The sequence below is a fragment of the Sphaeramia orbicularis genome, chromosome 22, assembly GCF_902148855.1.
Source record: "Sphaeramia orbicularis chromosome 22, fSphaOr1.1, whole genome shotgun sequence".
Taxonomy (NCBI): Eukaryota; Metazoa; Chordata; class Actinopteri; order Kurtiformes; family Apogonidae; genus Sphaeramia; species Sphaeramia orbicularis.
In genome coordinates this window covers 44382004-44408643 of record NC_043978.1, presented here as the reverse complement: position 1 = coordinate 44408643, position 26640 = coordinate 44382004, and the positions used below count along the sequence as shown (strand labels likewise).

Below are 26640 nucleotides of genomic sequence, written 5' to 3'. Positions count from 1 at the left end.
CCTAAGGACACAAACTTGAGAAATTGAAATTGTTTAGTTTCCCTGCAGGACAGAGACAGTAATCAAAACCTAAACACACACACACAATACAGACCCAGTTATAGTTTAAACTATGCTATATGTTCACAAACATCCACATGTGAATATATGAATGTGTTAGAGTAACAAATTCTGTCTCTAAGTTGAAAATGTCTTTGTGGAAAAATGATGAAAACCAATGTTGTGTTAGTTTGTGGGAAACCAACTGTGTGTCATTCCTGGCACACTGGGGTGCTTAGAGCCTTTGAATAATATTAGGCTAGCTAACAGGCATGTAGTACTAGCCAGTGGGCATACAGATGTGTGTGTGTGTGCGTGTGTGCATGCGTGTGTGCATGTGTGTGTGTGTGTGTGTGTGTGTGTGTGTGTAAGACAGAGACAGAGAGAGAGACATGGTGCTGTCATTTGGGATGTTCTTACTCTGTGTCTCCCTGAATTCCCTCTTGGAATGACGGTCCACAGTGAGGGGCAGCACACACACACACATACACACACACACATACACACTCAGACTGGGCTGTGTAATAGCTGTCATGCCTGCGGCCATACCATGCACTGCGGGGTGCATACTGAAAAGCAGTGCAGTGCTGCAGTGAAGCATGGACTCTACACCTCCCCTGTGGTGTGTGTGTTTGTGCGCATGTTTGTGTGTGAATGTGAGAACGAGATGGACAGAGAGTGAGAGAGAGAGCACAATGAGCAGATATGGGAAGAGAGAGTGAGTGTAAAAGACGGCAAAATGATTGATAGTGGTGCTATTTGCTCCCTCACAATCCAGGTTAAAAGCCAGCTGTACAAAGACAAGAACTAGACAGCATCAAAACTCTTCATCCAGACAGACAACACAGGCTTACGTTCACACCACACACACCATCTGACCAAAAGCATCCCTTTTATACCACCTATTCAACAGATTTGGCAGTGGCTCAGCGTGCCATAATGATAGGGTACCCAAGGTAAACCATTATTCAAAAGCGTCTTCCATCATATTTTATTCACATATTCAAATATCCCACCATTATGCAAAAAGTGTTGCCTATTACGAGTATCGTATTTCACATTCAAATAGGGGCCATTATGCAAAAGATATCAGCTGTTTTTGAAATAGTGGTATTCCATATGCCGCTGTTGATTTGAGGGTGACCTTTTGAACCCTGCTACTGTCAAATCGATCATCTGTAACCTTTTCTCCAAGCCCACCCCTCCCTCTCAGTAGACACGACGCATACATCCTACTGTAACTCTCATAATGATGTATTCATGACCTTCTGTAGAAGTGAGAATTAAAGAATAGTAAAAAAAAATGTCATTTAGATTGATGGTACAGGTGTAAAATAATGTGCTTTATTTGATGGTTTTACATTTTTACTGACAATTGAAACATTTTCATGACTTAATTACAATAAAGTGAAGTGCTGGGGATATAGTTTTACTTTTTTGAAGTTTATAGGTGCAGTTTATCATCTAATTTTTTTCCTGTTTTTTTTTCCATTGTGACTTTTGTGAACCAATTGTGAGAGCTTTGTGCTAACCACAAAGACCTCCCCGATCAGTAAGGCTGCTTGATGTCATGATCCCAGACTTTAATGCATGTGCAGACCCTCCCCCTTCCTCCCCCTCCCCCAGCTCTCTGCCTGCCTGCCTGCCTGCCTACCTGCATGTCCTCCTCGCACCTTTTCTTTCTCTGCCAGCCCCATCTCAAAACCACGCTTTAATTTTGATCAGCGATGAAATGATTGCTCTCCTCTTTCGATTTTTCTTTTCTCCCCCTCCCTCTTCACAGCAGTTGTCATAGAAACAGAGACGTGTGTGTATGTGTGTGTGTGAGTTTGTGTGTGACTGTGAGCGTCTGTGTTCCAGTCGATCCCCTCAGTAGAGAGATTTATCACCCAGACTAAGCCAGGAGAGTGTGTGTGTGTGTGTGTGTGTGTGTGATTGCCAAACGTGTGCTTGTCTATCTACCTTTGTAGCTCCCCTCTTACACACCTATATCTTCTTCTGTGTTTACACACATAACAGTGTTTGTGAGAGTGTGTTTTCACAGTTTTATTTTTTTATCCGCTTGCGCCCAACAGTGTGTGTAATAAGTCCCCTGTCCCCTCATCAACCCCCCATCACACACACTCACACACGCTCAACCTCGCTAGATGAATGACTTTAGATTGAGTGTGTTTGGTGGCTTATGCTGGCCACAACTATAATCCCCTGCACTCGTACAAACACACACCCACATATAAAACGTCCCAGGTCTCTCCACGATTAGCCGGGGCCGAGGGAGTGTATGCCTGAGTGTGTTCCTCCGTGTGTGTGTGTGCTTGGAGGGGATTGCTCAGAGACACCGGAGAGGGAAACAGCGAAACTAACCCAATTTCCTGCTCCATTTCCTTTTCACGCGGCGGGCGCGTCCCATTCCACGGCGGGCTGGGTTGAACACCAGCCACCCTACAGCCTGGGGTCACGCCTTTTACCTCAGAGTCACACGCAGAGGAGGGAGGGAGTGCTGTAAATAAATCATGCACTCCTGCGAAAAAATTACACTGGATTTTGCTATTTTGAGTGAAATAGAAGTTCGGTTAAACTTCTAAATCGACTCGGATTATTACTCCAACGGTGCAATAAAAACATGGTGTTAAGATTGTTTTAGGCTCCAGTTTCCAGACAGAAATTAAACTTAGACCAAGACTTAAAACTTTTTTCAACTGATGACTTTTTCTTTTAGGCTCAGACAGGGTTTAATCCATGACTGGGAAACTGGTTGTTAATGCGCAGGAGCATGAAGAAGTTGTCTATTGTTTTTTTTTTTTGGGGGGGGGGGGGTTTACACCACAAAGTTGGAATAATTTTGTTTTCAGACATATTTCTCTCTTATTTAGTATATCACGAATCACCTTTGACCTGGTGGCATCATTACATGCTGAGTCCCACTTACACTTTATCTATCAAGAATAAATCACAGGAAGAGAAGAGAAAATATTTTATTCCAACTTCATAGGCAACAGTGTAGTTTTAATAATTATTTAAAAAATAATTGTAGTTATTAAATTGCATTTTACATGATTTTTTTAATTGCCCTTATTGAAAAATTTGACGTCTAAATAGCAAGAATTTAGTTGTTGTTTTGTTTTGTTTTGTTTTTTTTGCAATATGCTGTTGCACTTTAAGAACAAGTGGTTTAAGGTCTGCATTGCTAGATGTAACAGATCTCTGTGTTACTTTATATCAGGGCTGGGCAATAATATGCCAACGATATTTATCACTAGACAATTTTCTTCAGCACAATTACTATATAACAAATGGGTGATAAATGTTTAATATAATTTCAATGATAGGATAGGAGCTAGAAGCCTGATTTGTTGGCCAATAGAAGATAAGAATACACCCAGTACACACAGTGTAGGGTCCAGTCTGCTGAACTTAAAGGAAAGATGACAAAGAATGGGAACATGCTGTATTGTTTAGAGCAGGGCTGTCAAACTCATTTTAGTTCAGGGGCCACATACAGACCAATATGATCTCAAGTGGGCTGAACCAGTAAAATTATGTCAGTGAATAAAGTAATATTACATCATGAAAATGTTTACATCTGCAGAGTTTCTTTAAAAAATGTGTGCATAACATGAACAACCTGAAATTTCTTAAGAAAAATAACTGAATCTTAACAATATTATGTTTCAGTTGATTGTACATTACAAGTAAAAGTACAGTCATGACAACTCAACATTTTTTAGTTAAATGATATGAAAATCTTGACATTTACAAACTATTCTTTCACAGAAAATGTGAATAACTTGAATAAATATAAACAATATGAAAAATTTTGCAATTTTACCAATTTTCTACCTGTTCTTAAGTGTTTTGTGTATTTGTAGATCCACTGTAATCTGTAAGTTGTAATGCAAATGTGTAAATGTTAAACTGAGGCATAATATTGTTAAAATTGCATTTATTTTTCTTAAGAAATTTCAGGTTCATGTTTCAGGTTCAGGTTCATGAACAGTTTGTAGATGTAAACATTTTCATTGAGTAATTTTACTTTTTTTCAATCTAAAACATAGAGAAAAGTTTGGAGTTGTCATTATTTATAGGTATTTATGTTATTATTTTACTAGTCTGACCCACTTGAGATCATGTTGGGCTAAAATGAGTTTCACACCTTCGATTGTTAATATCTTCAGTGTAATTTTAGCATTTTTTTGCACAAATTCATCCCATGGGCCAGATTGGAGCCGTTGACGGGCTAGTTTTGGCCCTCGGGCCCTATGTTTGACACCTGTGGTTTAAGTATCTGCCACGATTTGACAGTAAAGAGAAGGTAAGAACCACAATTAACTATCAGGTTTCTTCAACTCTCACTCAAGGGCATAAATAAACTTTGAAGAAATATAATCATTTGTTATCCACAGCAACACAAAACTGTATCCTGATAACATTTCTGGTAACGTTACTTCGCCGTACTTTTTACAGTGCTATGCAGTTGTGTTGCAACTATTACATAATCACCATATTACAATTATTTCAGATAATCACCATATCTTTTACATAATCATGACAATTGCCTGCATTCTTCTGAACTAATACATGATTTGCCATTGTTTAAAGGCCAATCTTTAACTGACTTCATCTCGGTCGAATATTTCAGTGACAAATTTTGTATATTTAAGTCTTGTCATATCTGCCATGTTCAGTTTGTATTAAGAACAGGCAACAGAAATAGAACTAATTCATGTGTCAAAATTCTGAGCTCTGTTCTAATCTGTTCTATAAGCTCAATTTAACTGTATGACTTAAAGCTGCAGGAGGCCATATCAGGTGGAGAAAAATGCCAGACTTTGAAAATATAGCTCTTACTTATGCAGCTCAGCTCTCGGTCCAAACTAAAACATATATAAATGCCCCTGACATTGTTTGACCCTGTTAGATAAAACTGAAGCGGTTTCTCCAAACTCTCATGTCTAGACATGAAGTAGAGAAACAGACTCATGTCTAGGTCACGTATGTTGGATTCAGAAGATCATTACAGTTGTCATTCAGGTTTTTAACTCCCCTACCTGTCTGAAAACCCCTGTGATTAGACAAAAACCTGGGTCAAAGAGTAGACTTTCTGCAGCCTGAAAACACAAGCAAGGAGAAGATGCAGACATATAATGTCCACTTAGACCACTTGGATTAAAATATGCTGAATGGTAACCATGTCATTTTTCCCCATGATGCTAAAAAGCTATCACATACTGAAACTTTAATCACCAGCTCAAATTTCATTATCGTGACTGCCCTAAATTGATTCCAGTGCATGTAACTCATCCCACAGACAGGAGGATTTTTAACGCTGATCACAGTTTGTGTAGGTATGTGCTATGCTAATTTGTGCAAATCTAGTATCAATACACTGCATCTGCACCTGCATGTACATTTATCTGTACACAATAAGTAATACAATGCGCATTTATGCTCAATCTATTGTTTTCGGCTGAAGCTCTTCTTTGCTATTTGACATTTTCTGCCAGACTCCATATGCTCACACCAAAGCCACGGTCCAGTGGCAGTGACAGCACATACCACCACCGACACACATGCACACACACATTCACCCACACACACACAAAGTCACAAAGTCCCTGAGTTGTCTTGACCTAATTGAAGCCCAGCGGTCTGCCCCAGGTCATTCTCTTATACTTGCCTTATTTTAATGAGATTTTTAATTAGCATGTTAATTGCCTAACGTGATCAGCAGGGTGACTAGCTAGCTGGCTAGCTGCTGTTGGCATCCAGCTGGGCCACAACACTGAGGCGTTCCACTCCACTGAACAAAACCAAGCCAAGCTGAGCTTCGCTGGGCCAGCCCGGAGAGGAAATGTTGCTGTGGAAAACAAGTAGACATTTTCCACCATTTCATGTTGCATTGATGGTGGAGGCAGAGCTGTAGATCTAATTGGTTATTTAAATGCCTTTCCATTCTCCAACTCCAGTCAATTTGTTGCTTTCTGATTTTTTATTCAGTAAATTGCCTTCAAAGGTAGCTGTTACCAGCACGTGCATCATTAATACATATGTTGTAACTGGCAGGTATGCTAACATAGGAAATTATGTTTTCATACTACGGTTTACAATTTCAATTATTCATACCTATAAATGGAAGCCCTGTTATTAATTAATATTTTCATCCAAATGAGAGCAGTGGAATATTGTTAGCCTTCCAACATAACTTGACAAAACTGTTTGCAGATTTTCAGGTTTCTTTCCCAGTTAGTTTTGTCTTCATTTTGATGTTGGGTAGGTAGCATCATTCAAGTTTATTTTTAAGGGACAACGTCTGTTCAAGAGTGGTGCATTAAAGTGTTAGAACAGTGTAACACAAAGAACCAAAATATTGAAAGCTATTGTATAGAAAAATGAAAACAACAACAACAACAAAGCTACAAAGGGTCTAATTCTAAGAGCTTGAGCTTCTATTGAAAAGCTACATGTTCAGCTCACGAGAGACCAATGTCCCCAGAGTCTGATCCAAACATGTGAAGAAGCATTTAGCTTTTATGCTCCAAAAACTGGATCTTGAACAACTCCAACTCTGATGTCTCAACACTTTTCTGTTTGCTACTGCCTTTAAAATACAACACTTAACTTCTCTACATCTCTTCCACTTACACTGTAACTATAAACTGTACTCTTTTACTTTTTACATTTATTAAAAGTTTTGTTTCATTTTCATCTTCTTTAAAGTAACTTGCATAAATGTATCTATTTTATCTACTTTTGTCTCAGATTTAATGTGTCTTTGAATTGTCTGTGTGTAAAGAAATATACACACATATAATGTGCAAAAAGGCTTTAACCTTCCACATAATCACCAGCTGAGTTTGTCACTCTTCATATTAGACAATAAGATGGAGTAAAAATATTAGTCGTTGTGCCTTTGCATTACATGGGTGCATTCAAAGCAATCTATAGGCAAACCTTTTGTCATTTTTTACTCTGTTTCCCTGTGAGTTCAATTCTAATTAGCACTAGTAGAACTGAATGTGATCTTGAAACCATAAGAACATGTAAAGAAAGACATGGTTGAAAGACAGAAGAGGAGAAATGAAAAAAAGAATGTTTTTTTTTTTTTCTAAGTATGTATTTAAGGAGAGCAGATGAACTAAGGAAAATATATTGGGTATAAAAGGTGGAGGTGGATGAAGTGGCCAGAAAGATGGAAACAAACACAATGCACAGAGCGTCTCTCTTCCTCTGTCATGTCATTCTGTTAACTTCGCTCTAGCAGGAACTCAAGGCTGTGTGGTTATGAGGGTTGCCTTTATAATTTACCACCGCCGGTGTCGGCTTCTTTATTGAGCCTGGCCTTCACTGACAGACACAGACACAGAGGAGGCTTTGATTTAGCTTGGGAATGTTCTCGCCTGTGTGGACCCAGTGAATCATTCTCTCTCTCTCTCTCATATCTCCTTTTGTTGTTCTGTCATATCCCCTTCTCTCTCTCTCTCTCTCTCTCTTTTCCTCTCTCTTTCTTTCTCTCTTCCTTATCACGTCTCTACCCGGCTGCTTCCTCTCATTCTTATCCCTCCATCCCAATGTTTTTTTCCCATTCTCATCCGTCTTCCCTTCATTGCCCTCTGTCTCCTCCCTCCCTCCCCCTCCCTCCCTCTGTTTCTCCCCTCCAGTCAGATATACTGTATAGAGAATGCCCATGGCCAGCTGGTCCGTGACCTGGACTTCAATCCGAACCGCCAATACTACCTCGCCAGCTGTGGAGACGACTGCAAGGTCAAGTTCTGGGATGTCCGCAACGTCCAGGAGCCTGTCAAGACCCTGGAGGAGCACTCTCACTGGTGGGTGGAGGGAGGTCACACAGACCAGGGCAGGGGTGGGTGAGAGGGTGCTGTCCTTCAACTGGAAGCCCTGGGTTCCAGAGTGCACCAGTTCTTCTTGCTTCCCTTTTGTCCTAGTGAATCTCTGAGCTCCAATAGTGATGGTGGTATTTGGCCTTGAATGAAAATAATTATAAACCTTTGGATTAACTCAGGAAGGCAACAGGAGGGCAAGTTTTTACAATGTTTAGTTTAACTGCATCTATCAGAAGAAATAATTCAGCCCTCTAAGGTTTTAATGTGTGGGATTTAGTGGGATCTACATTCAAAAATCAAATATTCTATTCATAATGATATTTTTATTGGTGTGTAATCACCTGAAAATAAGATTTGGTTTTTTCATACCTTCCAATGAGACATTTGACACCATTTGTCCAAATAAACAAGTCGCCACCTGAGCTTAACTAAGAACAGGTAAAAGACTTCCATCAGATAATTTACACCATGATTAATATCTTTCAGATACAACACGTTCTTTAATTCTAACTGATCCAGTGACTAGCTTCTCATTTTTTAACCAACCATCAGTTGATACAGAGCATAAATATTGTGTTTCAATGGAATAAGATCATGTGGTCCGATGAGTCCAGATTGACCCTGTTCCAGAGTGGTGGATGCATCAGGGAGAGAAGAGAGGTTTCTTCCGTTGATCAGGTCTAGTAACAGTAATGTTATGTGTCCAAACAATGAGTTCAGGTGAATCTGAATATACTGAATGACCAGGTCTGAACATCAGTGGGGGTTTTTTTCTTCTCTGATGATGCAGACATCAGAGAAGACAACAATACCAGGATTCATCAGGATCAAGATGTGAAAGAGTGGTTCAGAAGCATGAGACATCATTTTCACATATGGATTGGCCTCCACAGAGTCCAGACCTGAACCACATTGAGAATCTTTTGGATGTGATGTAGAAGACTTTATGCAGTGGAAATAAATGTATTATGCATAATCAGTGGCATAAACAATGCAAAGGGCAAATGCATCCAATATTCAGAGCAAAAGGTGATCTAATCAAATACTGTGCTTGTAACTTTTTTTTTTTTGGCTTAATAGTGTATCTGCATCGGGAGTACTAACTAATGTACCTAATAGTGTCACAGTGTTTCTACTACTTCTTCAGAAAAGACTGTCATTCTGTTTTGTTTTCTTTGGTGGGTTGAATCAAGTGTTACCATGCTTGACTATAACCTACTTTATCTGATTATAGATCAAATTTAATATACACGTGATCAAACATCCCTGAGCAGACAAACCAAACAATGGCTCAAATGACAGACTGTGACGGAATGACAATTGGAATTAAATTTAAGTGATATATATAAAACTAGAAGCACTCGGAGAGCGCAGACCTCGGCCAAGGCTGATCAGTGCCCCCCCCCGTGGGCCCCCCCACCCCCGATCACCACCAAAATTTAATCATTTCTTCCTTATCCCATTTCCAACAAACCCTGAAAATTTCATCCAAATCTGTCCATAACTTTTTGAGTTATGTTGCACACTAACGGACAGACAAACAAACAAACAGACAAACAAACAAACAAACCCTGGCAAAAACATAACCTCCTTGGCGGAGGTAAATATCTTTTCATGTTGAATATTCATGTTGGAGTTATGCGAGTAGAACATTGTGGCCGAGGTTGTTAATCTCTATGGAATGTCACGACGGTGAGTATCTGAATAACTGCAGGAAACATCTGTGGTAGACACATAAATCTAAATGGAGTTCACACCAAACAACTTGAATTATTAGTTGCCAGAGTTAAGAAAATTGGGATGCTGATGTTGTTCATAAATATCTTCACTTCCTGGTTATGTCACAGTTTTCTAGAGTTACATCCCAACTTTTCTCCCATTTTACTGAAACTTGATTGTCATCTTGTTCTCGGGGCTTTATTAGATGCCAGACTATTCATCAGTTCATCTTTAAACTTTATTACATCATAGGTATAGATAGATAGATAGATAGATAGATAGATAGATAGATAGATAGATAGATAGATAGATAGATAGATAGATAGATAGATAGATAGATAGATAGATAGATACACACACACATATTTATATTTATATATATATATAAAAAAAAAAGTATATATATATATATATATATATATATATATATATATATATATATATATATATATATATATATATATACTTTTTTTTTTCATAAAACAAAACTATTTTAATTTGAAAAAGTATTACTGGTTTTTCTGATTAGAGTGTGTGCAAAATGGGCAAAAAATCTTACACACAGTGAAATTCACTCAGACATTCAGGAAAATGCACCAACTGTAATGATAAACATGATGATAACTCCTTTGCTCTACTGTTGATTGGTTTCTGGTTTTATTAATGACTTTATCTCCTAACTAATGAAATGCCTTAACTACTGCTGGTGCAATAAAAGGTAGTAATATACCACTTACTAATTAAATAGGCAGCTACTCGTTATGTCAGTAAGGATTTAACCACTGTGGGTTGAATTCCTCCCAGTCCTGCTCTGGGCTCTGTTCTGTGAAGCTTCAGGCAGAGCTACAAGCTGAACACAGTGTACCGCAGAAACAGTGTGTATGTGTGTGTGTGAGTGTGTGTGAGTGTGTGTGTGAGTGTGTGTGTGTGTGTGAGACATTTTCCCTCTCTCTCCTGTGTGAGCTGAATAGATGATCAGTGTGTCTGCAAGCCAAACTGGGCTACTGCTGCAGCACACCAATCCTTACCAATACACACACACACACACACACACAATGGCACGAACACTAGCATGTGCACACAATTTTCCTTTGTGTATGTGAACATACACACACACACACACACACACAGGAGCGGGCGTTATCTCCATAAGAAAGATAGACTTGGCAAACATATCCATAACTGTAGATAGCTGCAGATGGAATCTCTTCTGATAGTAGATAGGTGTGTGTGTTTATGTGTGTGTGTGTGTGTGTGTGTGTGTGTGTGTGTGTGTGTGTGTCTGTGCTCATACAATGCCATCTAATCTGTGATTTTGCAAGGGCTCTCTCTTTTTTTTATCTTTATGTGTGACTACATGCAGTTGTGTGTATTCAAGCTTTTCTGTGATGCATAGGCATACAGTGTGTGTTTGAATTGTGTGTATATTTATCTTTAGTGTGGCACATATGTGTGGGTGTTTCCCTTGGAGTGTGTATGTGTGTTTGTGTGTGCACTCATTTTTCGGAGCGCAGCCAGAATATGGCCTCAGGGCTGCTGGGGGTATTAGGGACTATTTTTTAGCAGGGAAGCGGATTAGGGGAGCGCAGGGAACGGCGTGGCCGAGGCTGATTTTCTGTCAACAGCCTCGGTTATCCCTCAATCCCCCCCTGTGAGGGAACTGGGACCGCACTCTGAGCTGTGCCCCAGGCTCACGGAGAGAGAGAGAAAGAGACATAGACAAAAGCAAACAGAGAGAGAGAAAGGGGATGAAAAAGAGCAAGAGAGAGAGACGTGTTGGCAATCAGAGAAATAGAAACTGAGGGACAAAAATGAGAAAAAGAGAGGGCTGGGGGAGGAAAGGTGAGCAAGAATCGCATTATAACAAGTGAAACTGAGCACAAAAAACAGGATCAGGGATTTTATGATGGCAATCATCAACTCATGTGAGCTAAACCTCAGTATAGACTGCAAGGTACCAAATCCCCATTATTGGCATCTGAATACACACCCTGATAGGCATATTTTGTTGTGAATCCCACTGTGAGATCGCTGCATTTTCTGCATGACTTGTGTGAGCATGAGTGTGTGAAAGAGAGATACAGACGGGGGTGGGGGGTGGGGGGGTTCTCTGCATGTCTGTGTGTTATGGCATGGGTGGTCTGCCAGTAAATGCAGACTAAACATGCGTATATGTTTGAGTGCTTTTAAACATTCACCATAGTAGTGCTCACTGATTTTAAGCTTTTGCATAAATTAATATAAAATATGCGGTTTTCATCATTGCTGGGACCCATTGTGTATTCATGACCTTAGAGTGAAATGTTTATATCTACAGAGGGAACATGTCCGCTATGGTCCATGAAGTTGCCTGCTGAAGGGGAGGGAATGGGGGGGTGGGGGGTGGTATTTGGTCGGTTGTGATCGCATGGCAAACTTCACCTTTGGATGTAACTGAATATCACACACTGAAGCTTAACGTACAGAACAGAATGCATGTTTGCTAATGTGTGTTTTTTATCCAAACCCAGGGTGTGGAGTGTCCGCTACAACCACAGCCATGACCAGCTGGTGTTGACAGCCAGCAGCGACAGCCGCCTCATCCTCTCCAACATGGTGTCCATCTCCTCAGAGCCGTTTGGACACTTGGTTGACGACGACGAGCTCAGTGAAGGGGAGGACAACCACCAGGATGACAAGTAAGACCAAGTGACACTACTTAAAGTGCTACTAGATCATGATCTTTCATCTAAATAGAATCAAATAACTCACTTGGGATAATGCACATAACAATTGACAAATGTGTAAAAAAAATCTGCATTTTGATGGTGAAAACTTCTCAACTCACCATTTTCTGAAAATCTTTTTGAGCCTCTGTACCTTCATGCTGAAACTGAAGCTGTTTTATTGCTCTGTCATGATCCACTAGACTCACACTGGTGGAGTTTTTGCCTCATAAAAATGCCTCGATCGGTTAATTTGTTGGTCGGTTTGAGTAAAATAATGTATTAAAACACCACAGTAACACAGTAATGCAAGCGGTTGAAGTGCACTTTTTGGCAGGGAACTTTGGTAGGTTTAAGAGCACTTCAGGGCTTCAGTTCCCCAAAATAACAGTATGTAAGAGAAAAAGTGGTGAAAATGTAAATATAGCTTACATATAAATGGATATTGATTTTTAAGGCATTTATTAGGTAGTAAAATAAGTACAAAAATTTCAACTAAGATTAAATCAATGGTTTTTATGTCATCTAGCGGCTGTTTTTGGTTTTTTTTTCCAAGTAGAACAGTGGTTTTGTAGCTCTTACCTCTGGATCATTTGGGTATTCACTTAACTATAAAGTTGACACCCTGAAGCAAAAGGTATGTAAAGTGACTGCAATCACAGAGTTCACGCTTACAGCCAGTAAGACCAAAGAACTATTTTGTACAAGAAGGTGTTAAATGGATCATTTGGGTGGTGAACTGGTCAAACATGTCTTTTTCAACTCTTTTTGTAACATGCATGTGTCCATTTCCCTTCAGGACAAACTTATACGTAAACTTTTTCTGGTGAACATAAATTATCATTGTGATAACTGGATGTATGCAGTATGTATTTACTGTATCGTTTCTCCATCAGTGACTAAATCAGTTACCTCAGACTTACACATTTCTGTTCACCATCCCACTGACAAAGCAATAATTATTTGCATGTAACGCTTATTGAGGAAGTGGAGAAGGTGTGAAGCTCATACATATGCATGGACATCCACTGTAAATGTTATCATGACACAGGCACCATTACAGTTGAATGATGCAGATCGATTCTATAATAATAAATAGTTGTTAAAGTTTATAACAACCTATAACCCAGTGGTTGTTCTTTGGCTCTGGTGCATAAAGGATTTGAATCACGGTATTTTGTTAAATAGACAATAAGTGTCATCCTATCTGATAAGGAGTTTTGTGTTCATTAAATTATACTTTTGCTGTTCACTTCTAGGATGCCATAGAAAATCTAATAAAACACAAACCCTGAGATATTAAAGGCTTGTACGAACTTGACTTTATTTGACACATAGTGTGTAAGAGCAGACAGGTAAAACATTAAAAAATATGCTCCTGTCAAAACACTCGAGCAGATTTCATCTACAGCATTTAGTTGATTTCTAAAATTGCAGGGATATCATCTGTAATGGTGATCATTCAGTTCTTTCCAAAACCTGCCACTGTCCTCTATCCATTATGGTCCCTTTCCCCCTCTCATCCATAACGACCAGCTCTCAGACTCGATGACTGACTCTCAACAATAATTATCAACTCTTCTTTCTAATCATCAGCACTCAGTGTCAGTTTTAACCCTTCCACCGTAGTCATTGACCCCTCTTGAATGTACAGTACGTGTCCACTCCACAGTACCTGGACACCACACACAGAACCTTTCCAATAGATAAACCATTTTCTAAACTTTATGTGTTTGCGTTCACTTTCACAACATTCGCTTGTTAAATCCACTGTGGATGGTGATATTTTTAATTTTTTTTTGTAGAGGATCCCAAGCAGAGGAGGCTTCGATTTTTTTTTTTTTTTTTTTAGATTGGTCTGTATTAAAATTCTGTCACATGAATTCAGTAAAGATTAAAAGACACTCCATCAACTCATGGCTCTCACATCATATCCACGGACAGTTGTACACCTCAAGAATATACGCAAATATTGTATATTCATGTTCAGCCCTTAAAAATGTAAAATTGCTTTCCCATAAAGTTTTTACCTGCTGCATCTAAATGACGTGTTTATATTCTGTCACTTGTGTGACAACAGAAACTGACAAATAAGTGAGTAAAAATAGCATTATTGTGAATTTAGCTAAATTTTAAGAAAAGATAGAAAATTAATCATTTAATTATTTTACCTTAATTGGTATTGGTAGAACTTCACACCAATAGCTTGTTTGCAACCACGTGATTCTGGTGATGTGTGAAATTCAGACAGAGGGTAATAGATAAACATCAGAATGGATGAGACAGGAAAGCGTGGACTGTGCTAGTTTAGACAATATTACAGGGAAATCTTCAACATAAAATCATAGCATGTATTTGACATGATCCTTATGTTGAGAGGAGGAGCTCTATTTCAACTGAACTGAAAGGAGAAACTTGCAGTTCACTAAAAGTGGTTCGCCTGTATATATGTTTTTTGTGTAACTGTACACCTGATTTAAGCGTTAGCGGCATTACTTAAAGCAGCGTATGACTTTCATCACTAATTTTTCTTCATATTTGTAAAACCTGAGTGATCGCCTACTTGTCACTAATCCATTTGTCTTTTTGTGCTTACGCACCTAAATCACTTCCCTTATGGTGAACAACTTTGAAGATGACTCCATCACAAACAGCCGTTTGTTTACATTTGAAACCGAAACTTATATGGAGACATTTTCTGAATATGTCATTGTGTAGGCTTATCATACACGTACTATAAGGAGTGAATGAGTGGTGAGGGCGTGGCCATACCCTGTATGCATGCTAGGCATCTATGATAAGCCTACACAATGATATATTCCAAAAATGCCAGGAAACTGATGTCTAAGTATCGTTTTTCATGATCACCTACCCCATATTATAAAATGACAATTGACTTACAGTTGTTCCTTCCATTTCTTCTGACCCAGTTGTAGACACGGGTTCTTGCTTGTCTCCATATGTTTGTTGCTGCTGCGGCTGCATGGAATTCCCGTTCTCGCAATGCACTTCGCAACAACATTTATGAAAAGGCCCAAGTGAAGTTTCGGTTTGGAATGTAAAAAAACGTATTGTTTGTGATGGAGTACTCTTCAAAGTTGTTCACCATAAGGGAAGTGATTTAGGTGCATTAGCACAGAAAGACTAATGGATTAGTGATAAGTAGGCTATCACTCAGGTTTTACAAATTTGAAATAAGTGTGAAGTTATGATGAAAGTCATACGCTGCTTTAAAGGTGTTTTTATAAAATCACTATTGTACACAATTAAAATATACAAAATCTAGTCAAACAAACAAATGTTCCCATGCTGTTTTTGTTCACTGTCTTGCTTTTATTCCTCCTCATAAACAACAAACTGTTGTTACTTGATGAAAGCTCATTGTAGATTCTTAAATTGATTGACTAGAGCGACTAAATGATTTAAACCACAGACATTTTGACAGTGTTTTCTATGGAGAAAATTGTTCCACCTGCAGTTTATGCTGTGACGTGACGTCACCTGCAGACAACCTGTATGTGCTGACGGCTAACATCAGGCTTCTCTACTGGAATTACTTATTTCAACAGAAATTAACAGTTCAGAAATCACTCCCACTTAGATTTTTTATACTGAGTCGCTCAGTTATATATTTATTGATAAATTAAATTGAGTGTGATGTTCAGTGATTCAGATGTATTTATTTAGGTGGGGGGTTTTTTTTTCGGTTGCTAATAAAGTTCAAAATAGTACAGTTCGGACATGAATGAAGTGGGAGGGGCAGGGAAGGTATAGCGTGATTAACTGGTTATAAGCTTTTCCAAAAATCCACTCTTAGTCAACTTGTAATTCAGACATGCAGTGTGTCACAGAGCAATAGAAGACTGAACTTGAGGTGTTACTGCTGATGCTGAACAGTGACAGACTGCAGCTTGCATATTTTTTCCACTAAAACAACGACAAATATTTGGAGTTGTCATTATTTATAGGCTATTATGCTATTATTTTACCAGTCTGGTCCACTGGGGATCAGATTGGGCTGAATGCGGAACCTGAATTAAAATGAGTTTGACACCCCTGAGCAGGAGGATACTTCCAGATTATATAGATATAGATATTCTACAGCCTCATGCATCTTAAAAACACCCTCAGTGTGAACACAGTAGTTACAGTATCATCTACAAAGTTCAATAATGGCAGATTCTCACCATGTATCAAACAGAACTTACAGAAACTGCATAAATGATCAATATTCCTCTACTCATCCTGTCTCCTTACACTACTCACTTGAACATGAGTTTCACATTTTCACAATAAAGGCATTTATCATGTTATAACGTGATAAATTTCTGTGCCATTTTAACATGAACTGAATTTTTATTTTTTTGACATGGCAGCAATACACACCCATAGCCTGCGGTGTGTCACAGTCTGTGGATTTGGACTTTAGTAATGTTACCTTTAAAATGACAATTAAAGGGGCCATATTTTGCTAAACCCACTTTTAGTAGTCTTTGGTTCATTTATTTGTGCATTTGCACCCTAATAGTTCATAAAGTTTGAATTTGAACCCTCCAGGTGCTGCAAAGCTATCTTTATTCATTTTGGCAAAAATCAAGTGGATTTCTATAACCCGTTTTAATTCCTTCTTAATTTGTTACATCTATAACTAGTTACATCACAAATTTGCACATATAAGGTCAAGATTTCCCTACGAACATTTCTCCAAGTATGCCATAATTTTTTGTCAGCAGCAGCGGTTGTAGTCCATACTGAAAATATGTCCAAACTTTGAGCCAATTTCCTAAAATATTCAGTTGTTGGTTGAACGGGACAGAGCAGCACAGTCAACAACCTGAAGGGTGTGGGGCATAAAGTTGCTCATTTGCATTTAAAGGGCCAGCGCTCAAAACGACATTTCTGGTGTCATTACTCAGAAATAGGGTTGAAGATGGACCTGTAGAATTGAATTAATGAACAATTCAGACCCAATCAGAGCATTTACAGTTTATGTAGACCACAGGGAAGTGATTGAAAATGCATAATTCCATTTAAAAAAGCTAAATATCACTCCTTTAAAACAAAGTGAATCTGAATATGAAGTTTTTCCACTAATTACAAATAAGAACTGAGGAGCGCAGTGACACCAACAACCATATGTCTATTTTTAACTCTCATTAGGGTAATGAAATGATTCATGTGACATACAATTAAATTAAATTATGCTTGTACTCAGATAGAAAAAAACTTGAATGGTTTAATGTGGATGCGCACACACACATTTACGTAAATCAAACAGCAACAATGGCATAAAAAAGCTTAAGACAATGCCTGTATGTTGTAACGTTTGATTGTTGCCCTCTTATTTCCCCCTTTTGATTCCTCCTTCTCCAGTGAACCTATAGGAGCAGAGCACTTAACAGTGTTTTTATTCCAGGCAACAGTCCAGGGGGAGCAGCTACTGTCTGTGAGAAATGGTTAATGTGTAAAATAAATCCAAATATGTATGTCACAGTTGTCCCTGTGGACTACTTACAGTTGTGAGTTTGGGAGGAATTGAGGGTGGCAGTAATGCTAGATCATAATTCTAAAATTTTCTTTGGGATTCTTACATTGTTACAGTGGTGAGAGATACTTTGTGTTGCAGCACAGGGGAGGCTGCTGTTTGTCTACAGAAAGCAGCAAGAAATAGCGAATAAACATAAATAAAGTAAATATTCTTCATTCGTCAGCAGGTGAAGGAATGTGTGCGTTGTCCACAGCAGCAGAGATATAAATGGAAAGAGGCCCCATCTTTCAATAACTCAGCTCACATTTATTTATATGGCCCTTTACAGTGAGGAAAACTAAACAAAACAGAGGTGAGGGCAAGGAAAAATAATCTAATAACTCTTAATACATATCACTTTTTTGTGTTTTTACATAGATGTGCATACTTGCATATCATATAGAGTATTTTAGACTCAGAGTAGAAATAAAGGTTATAGCTTGGTCATAAACTCTCCACCTCCATGCTCACAGCCACCCACTGGAGCTAACCTGATGGAGCTAGTTTCCATGGGAACTATTGAACACAATATTAGATAAACTTCAACTTACATCAACTCAACATTTTGTTTCATGCTTGTATGACTATAACTTATATTTAAAACTGTCTGTTACTAATAGGTTTTCTCAGGTTTGGAGTCAGTTTTGTAATGTTTTTCATGTCACAATGTAAATATGTAAATACTATTAAAGTTTCAAAAATGTTTAATTCTAATTCTCTATCTATATAAATACCAAATTTCTCATTTTCTTTATATTTCATTTCTCCCCTGTGGTATTTTTATTTATTTATTTTTTTCCACTTGTGTGTTGTATGTTGCTGCTGTCAACTGGGAAATTTCGATACGGTGGGATCAATAAAGTCTTATCTTATCACATCTTATTGCATCTCATCTCATCTCGTCTCGTCTCGTCTCGTCTCGTCTCGTCTCGTCTCGTCTTGTCTTGTCTTGTCTTACCTTATCTTAGTTTAACTTATCTTAGCCTTATCTTATTTTAGCTTATTTTACGTCACTCAGTTTATTTTTCCACCCCAGTATCTTTCATTAGCGTTATGGTTTTGGAAAAAAACAAATGCCACAGGTTCTCATCCATGTTTTAGTATCCATATAATAATCTGACATAAAACAGCACCAAGTGAGTCGTAGTCTGTTTCTTTTTCTCTAAAGTCCATCCCTTGTAAAGAAAGTATAGAATCCTCCCCACCACCGTCAGACTGTACAACAGTGTAATCCTGCCCTGTTTGTGTCTCATCTGTACTGTCTGATATTTTACATTTCCACTCTTTTGTAAATATGTATATAGTCTATAGAGTTTTATCACTTATTACTGTTATTATTTTTTATATTTGTCTTTTTTACTGTCTTTATGCATGTACATGTTTTCTTGCACTTTATTCTGTTGCTGTCTTGACCAGTGAATTTCCCCATTGTGGGATAAATAAAGTTATAAAGTTTAATCTAATCTAATCTAATCTAATTAATGACATGTAATCTAATCTAATCACATCCAATCTAATGCAATCACATCTAATCTAATCTAATGTACTCTAATGAATGACATGTAATCAATGCAATCACATCTAATCCAATGTAATGTAATCTAACATACTCGAATATAATATAATATAATCAATGACATGTGATCTAATCTAATGTAATCTAATCTAATCACATCAAATCTAATCTAATGTAATAACATCTAATCTAATCACACTGATGGAGGCTGCTGCGGTTTCAGTTGAAGGTTGGTTGGATCGCTCCTGGTGAACATGGTTGTAGTGAAGGTGTGACCTACAAGTTTGGTTCAAAGATCAGCAAACTAGAGCTAGTGTTGGCACTTTAAGGCCTAGAACACACTGTTTACTTCATCCAAGTGCAGTGCATCATGTAGAAAATAGGAGACAAACCGACTTTTCACATATGGAGTGAACGGCTCACCCTGAAATTAGGCTGTAAACTTCTGTTGATTGTCAAAATGACATATTTTACATCACTGACACCCTTCACCATAGGTTTAACATGTAGACCAAAACACAGTGTCTCACAGACATGAACAAAAAAAGTCTGATGTACACACCACTCCTCTTTTTCTCTCTCTGTTTCTCTTGGGCTGAATGAAAATCACATGACTGCTTGACCTCCTTTCTTTCCTTACAAACTGAATTTGTGGCAAAATGAAGTCATACTGATGGAATATCAACGGGAAACTCATTGTATAAGGTCTGTCTTATAGTGGCAGCAGCACAGTAAGACACCTGCCACATACAACAGAGGTAGGCAGTGTGTCCCAGGTGTAAGGTACGATGATGGAGAGCAACGTACCAAGAAATTCTGACATCTATCATGAGCTAATTCCTTATGTCCAGATTGGTTTCCGTCACATACAGTCAACGTGATTTGCAGAATAACTCAACAGGCAGTAGTATTATTTCCAGTAAATCGTCTTCCATATGGTTTTCCTGTGTGTGTCCAGGAGTAAGGAGCCTCTAAAGGACAGTGTGGTGTCCACATATGAAGAACATGAAGACAGTGTGTATGCGGCGGAGTGGTCATCGGCCGATCCATGGCTGTTTGCGTCACTAAGCTACGATGGACGCCTCGTCATCAACAGGGTTCCCAGAGCCCTCAAATACCGCATCCTGCTCTGAGAGAGAGACAGGTGACCTCACTGAGTGTGTGTGTGTGTGTGTCTGTGTGTGTTCGACATTCCACTATGACATGCTACAGTGTGCTGCACACACACTGGAAATTGCATGTGAAAGCGGCAATAGACAAGACTGTGTGTGTGTGTGTGTGTGTGAGTGTGCATGTGTGTGCGTGTGAGTATGAGTGTGATGTAAATATACTGTAATACACATTATGTCCTATTGTCCACTGTAAACAATCTGATCTGTGCTGTTATTAAAATTAAAGTCAAAAAATGCATAGGTAAGAATGTTTTTGTATTTATTTTTTCAAGTTTTTTATTTTTATTATTAAATAAGAACATTTAAGGACACAAACTTGAAGAAACAATTTGGAACAGGGTGGATGCTTTTGACATTATGACATTGGTTCTTATAGAGAGCTGAAGCCCCTTGGGATTTTCTCCTCTTTTAATACTTTTTCACCTCAGTCTCGATGATTAAGATAAAATGTACCAAGGAAACAACTGTTTTGGTATTGGTGACGTGTATCAAGTGTGAGGAAGCGTCTAGTCCACATATGTCCAACATGGGGCACGTGGGCCAAAACTGACCCACCAGTGGTTCCAATCCAACCCATGGGATGAAGTTATGAAATGTAAAAATTACACTGACCATATAGAAAGATTGACTTATTATCTGCGGATCAAGGAGCATATCTTCATCAAGCACTGGAGAAAAAGGCTAGACTATGAACAAAACAAAGCATAATAATTACCACTGTCATTTTAAATATTTTGTGTTCAACCAGTGACCTCCAGTTTCGGTGTTGTATTGTCTGTTGATAAAACAAATAAATATGAAGTATATATATTTTTTAAATTACACTGAATATATTAACAATCACTAATATGATTTCAAGTGGGTCAGACCTGTAAAATACTGTCATAATAACCTATAAATAATGACAACTCCAAACTTTTCTCTATGTTGCAGAGTGAAAAATGTAAAATTACGTGATGAAAAGATTTACAACTACAAACTATCCTTAAAAATGTGAATAACATGAACAACCTGAAATTTCTAAAGAAAAATAAATGCAATTTTAGCAATATTCTCCCTGTTCCTAAATGTTTTGTGCCTTTGTATGGCCTGTTCGATGGCCACGTCTGGCCCATGCACCTGAAACAAAATAACTAAAATACTGTGATCTGTAAGTTGTAATGCACAAGTGTAAATGAGAAACTGAGGCATAATATTGTTAAAATTGCATTTATTTTTCTTATGAAATTTGAGGTTGCTTTACAAGGATCATTTGTAGATGTAAACATTTTCATCATGCAGTTTTTCTTTTTTCACTCTAAAACAGAGAAAAGCTTATAGTTGACATCATTTGTAGGTTACTATGTTATTATTTTACTGGAGATCATATTGGGCTGAATGTGGCCCTTGAACTAAAATGAGTTTGATACCCCTGATCTAGCCTACTATGCTGTTTGACATGAAACAAGATGTTTCTTTACTATCTTAGCAACAAACTGTGACTTTTTTGGCTCATAAAATTATTTTTTAGATTGTGTGTGTAAATAAGGCCCAATAAGGGATGAAAAAAAGCCCCATGGGGCATAAACTGACATTTGTTTTTAGGCCATAAATGCAACACATGAAACTGTAAACTTTAATCTTTATGTTGTGTCTCCCCTGTTATGTTCTTGTAAATTTTTTTGTGTAATGTCCATATGTTTCTAGATACTTCTACCTAAGAAAACAAATGAAAATACACACAAGTATGGTGGGTGTGAGTACCAAGATGCTTCAATGACATTTTTACCGACATGAGCTTTTTTTTTTTCTATATTTATTACAGTTTAATATAGGGACAAACATTCAACACTGCTGCACTTTTTGACTTTTGTTTACTTAACGTTTCTAGGTTATCCACTCTAAAAAGTGTGATGAAATGTCAGTTAATATGTGGATCATTGCAAAAGCTGACAGCGAAGTCATTGCACTTCATTGCAGTTGCACGCCAAGGTAAGTGTGTGTAAATGTTAACCTGCTTTTAAATGTTGCTATCGTTACTTGTCTCTGTTGTTATACTTCTTTCAGCATCGCACATCTACAGAACTGTGCAAAATGCAATTGAAACAAGAATCCAAAAGCTATTTTTCCTACATTTTCTATACTTTCTTCCTTTTTTCTCCCATGTGAAAGTGATGTTTTTTTGTGCTCAGTGAAAGCGCCTAGAGGTTTCTTGGTTTGATTGATTCAAGGAATGGTAAATGATGCAAACCAGGGTGTTTACTGAGTATGTAATTGTGCTTCCTACAAGGTAAATCACTTCCTGCCCTCAACCTGTACTTTACAACACAGTGATATAACATATACAAACCGCTGCAAAAAATCTAAACGTTTTATCTTTAAAACACTGACTGATGACAGATTGACTGATGAAACCTCATGTGCGGTGTTGATATTACAGATCATGGGTTTTTCCTGCTTTTTCAAGAGAATAGACTCAAATTATCAGTTACAAGCTTAAGAAATAATGGCAGTTGAATTTACACTGTATGGACAAAAGTACTGGGACACGTTGGATTCAGGTGTTTCTTCTCTAACAAGGGTCTGGGATACAAAACAATAATGATAAAATGTCAGTTTTGTATTGTGATGAATATCATTGCATTGGTTTAAATTGTTATCTTTGCTTTCAAAATGTTTTTTACTTAATTTCTCTCAACATTGATTTTTTTTTTGTTTTGTGTTTTTTTTATCCATGTCTATGATTTTAAATGTTCTACCTCTAAATTTCTAAAATATTTTTAGTGCTCTAACTGTAAACAATACTGACGTTTAATAATAATAATAATAAGAAGAAGAATAATAAGAATAAGAATAATAATAATGTATTGATATTTATATCTCAAATCAGCATTAACAGGACAACTTACGAGTTGTAGCCCAAAACTTTTATTCATATAGTTTATAAACATCAATATTTTCTTAAAATTTAATTTGACATATTTCTTAAGTGAGATGAAGAAAGTAGATGGTTAGTTGTGGTAGAAAATTATTATGTACAGTATAAAAGTATTTTAGAAATTTTCACGTTGAACATTTTAAATCATAGTCATGGATTTAAAAAAAATAAATAAATAAATAAATATATACACACAGGGTGGGGAAGCAAAATTTACAATATCTTGAGGCAGGGATTGAAAGACAGTGTATGACCAATTAATTTATTGAAAGTCATGAGAATTTATTTGCCACAAGAAAATTTACATAATAGAAAATGTTTTTTATTCTATGTGTCCTCCTTTCTCAATAACTGCCTTCACACGCTTCCTGAAACTTGCGCAAGTGTTCCTCAAATATTCGGGTGACAACTTCTCCCATTCTTCTTTAATAGTATCTTCCAGACTTTCTCACAATAGTTTTGCTCATAGTCATTCTCTTCTTTCTATTATAAACAGTCTTTACGGACACGCCAACTATTTTTGAAATCTCCTTTGGTGTGACGAGTGCATTCAGCAAATCACACACTCTTTGACGTTTGCTTTCCTGATTACTCATATGGGCAAAAGTTTCTGAAAAGGTATGGATAATAGTGTTAGGTATGATTATGACATCAATATATGTTTGGTTTCAAAACAATTGACGTAGTGCCTGCTGAGAAAAAAATCTAAAAAAACCTAAATGTCCATTGTGAATTTTGCTTCCCCACCCTATATATATATATATATATATATATATATATATATATATATATATATATATGTATATATATATATATATATATATATATATATATATATATATATATGTGTATATGTATATATATATATATATATATATATATATATATATATATATATATGTATATATGTGTATATATATATATATATATATATATATATATATATATATATATATATATGTATATATGTGTATATATATATATATATATATATATATATATATATGTGTATATATATATATATATATATATATATATATATATATATATATATATATATATATATATATATATATATATATATATATATAATGTATGTTGAGGGACATTAAGTAAAAACCATCTCTGAGGCATTTTGGAAGCAAAGATAACAATTGAACCAAAACTAACCAATGTAATGCAATGATATTTATCACAATATAAAACTATATAATGACATTTATCATTATTGTTTCAAAGTGGCTGCTGACACAGTACTGTGGCACAAAATATTGGTTTGTCTATTACCACAGAGCCAATCAGCGTCCTCGTTACCTCTGCCAGGAGGTATTGCAATCGCTTTGCTTTGTGTGTCTGCGTGCGTGTTTGTTTGTTTGTTTGTTAGCAAGATAACTCAAAAAGTGACGGACGGATTTTCAGGAAATTTTCAGGAAATGTTGATACTGGCACAAGGAAGAAATGATTACATTTTGGTGGTGATTGGGGGGGGCAGATCTGTCTTGGTGGAGGTCTGCGCTCTCAGAGTGTTTTTCTTGTTATATCATGTCTAGACTGGTAACTTGTTACATCCTGAAAAGAACCAAGGCAATCAGATAGCAAATGGGTCAGGTATAGATGCAGTGGAGATTTAGCTCACACGGTAATGTATCAGACTGCAATGCAGAAGACTTGGGTTTGATTCCTGGTTGAAATAGTATTTTTTATTACCTCCGCCAAGGAGGTTATGTTTTTGCCAGGGTTTGTTTGTTTGTTTGTCTGTCCGTTAGTGTGCAACATAACTCAAAAAGTTATGGACAGATTTTGATGAAATTTTCAGGGTTTGTTGGAAATGGGATAAGGAAGAAATGATTACATTTTGGTGGTGATCGGGTGTGGGGGGCCCAGGGGGGGGCCCATTTCCAACAAACCCTAAAAATTTCATCAAAATCTGTCCATAACTTTGTGAGTTATGTTGCACACTAACGGACAGACAGACAGACAGACAGACAGACAAACAAACCCTGGCAAAAACATAACCTCCTTGGCGTGGGGGGGCCCACGGGGGGGGGCACTGATCAGCCTTGGCGGAGGTCTGCGCTCTCCGAGTGCTTCTAGTTAATTTATTTTTTCCTGAAGACTTAAAAGGGGGGGGGGGGGCATGGCACTGGTAGGTAAATCAGACATTGATATAAATCAGCCACTGGGACAACATTCAGAGTGCAGAATTTGGACCACAGCACTCAATACACTGAACCAACACAGAACTGAGAAGTCACATGACACACTGCCTCATCTAACATGTAGCTCTGCCCACCTTCTCCAGCCTCACTGACTGCAAAGAACACCATAAAACAACATGTAGAGTATTTAGAACAATAATTCCTATTCTATACTGTATACTATCACTAATTTGTCTTTTTTTTTTCATCAATTGCCACAGTACTGTGGTAGCAAAATGCACAAAAGAGTGCACTGAAGTATATGCCATATATCACCACAGTACTGTGGCAACAAGAGGATAATGAGTTCATGTAACAGCATCTATGATTGGCTCTAGTACAAATGCTCACATGTGATTAGCTCTGAGGCAATAGACAAACCAATATTTTGTGCCACAGTACTGTAGCAGTAGCCAGTGCCTTATTGTTTTGTGTCCCAGACCCCTGTTAGAAAAGAAACCCCTGAATACAACATGTCCACATACTTTTGTCCATGTAGTATATATTTATCCTTCATCCTATTTGTCTTTTGTAGTCATGCTTCAAGTCTTTCGTTACCCCTGCTATTGTCACATCTTCACTTCCTTCACCTTCTCACTCTCTTTTCCTGTCTCCTTCATTCTTTCTCCATCCCTTACTCTCCTGTCTTCCCTGTACCCGTACAACCCCACCCCCACCCCTCGCCCCCTCCCTACAGTGCTGTGTAGAGGCTGGTCGATAGTGACAGTCCGAGCCTCTGTTATGGCAGACACCATTGACAGGCCTTTTAATTGCAGCTTGACTCTATGGATCACACATTTCCACACTCACACACACGGCAGTGCCAAGGGAGGGGCACGGCCACTTCATTAGATATGCCAGTCGGAGCAGGCAGTGCCGTGGCTGAATACAGAGTACATTCAGCTATCTAATCAGAGAAACCATGCACGCACACACACACATACATACATAGACACACAAAGAGCTGCACTCACATAGAGCCTTGTTACCCTGCAGTCAATTACTG

At 37.6% G+C, this 26640-nt stretch overlaps 1 protein-coding gene across 2 annotated transcripts in view; it reads left to right on the top strand.

Moving 5' to 3' along the window:
• eipr1 (EARP complex and GARP complex interacting protein 1) overlaps positions 1–20764 on the top strand; it is a 76508-nt gene extending 55744 nt beyond the window's left edge. Inside the window, exons 7-10 of one of the 2 annotated variants that reach the window (XR_003934609.1) lie at positions 7698–7865; positions 12110–12277; positions 20306–20627; positions 20663–20764. Coding sequence is in view for 1 of the 2 variants with exons in the window: in XM_030127660.1 (XP_029983520.1) it covers positions 7698–7865; positions 12110–12277; positions 20306–20480 (511 nt within the window). In the remaining variant the exon portion in view is untranslated. Of the gene's footprint in view, positions 1–7697; positions 7866–12109; positions 12278–20305 lie in introns of both variants that reach the window. The other variant, XM_030127660.1, reaches the window with a different exon arrangement.
• Positions 20765–26640: the final 5876 nt, after the last annotated feature.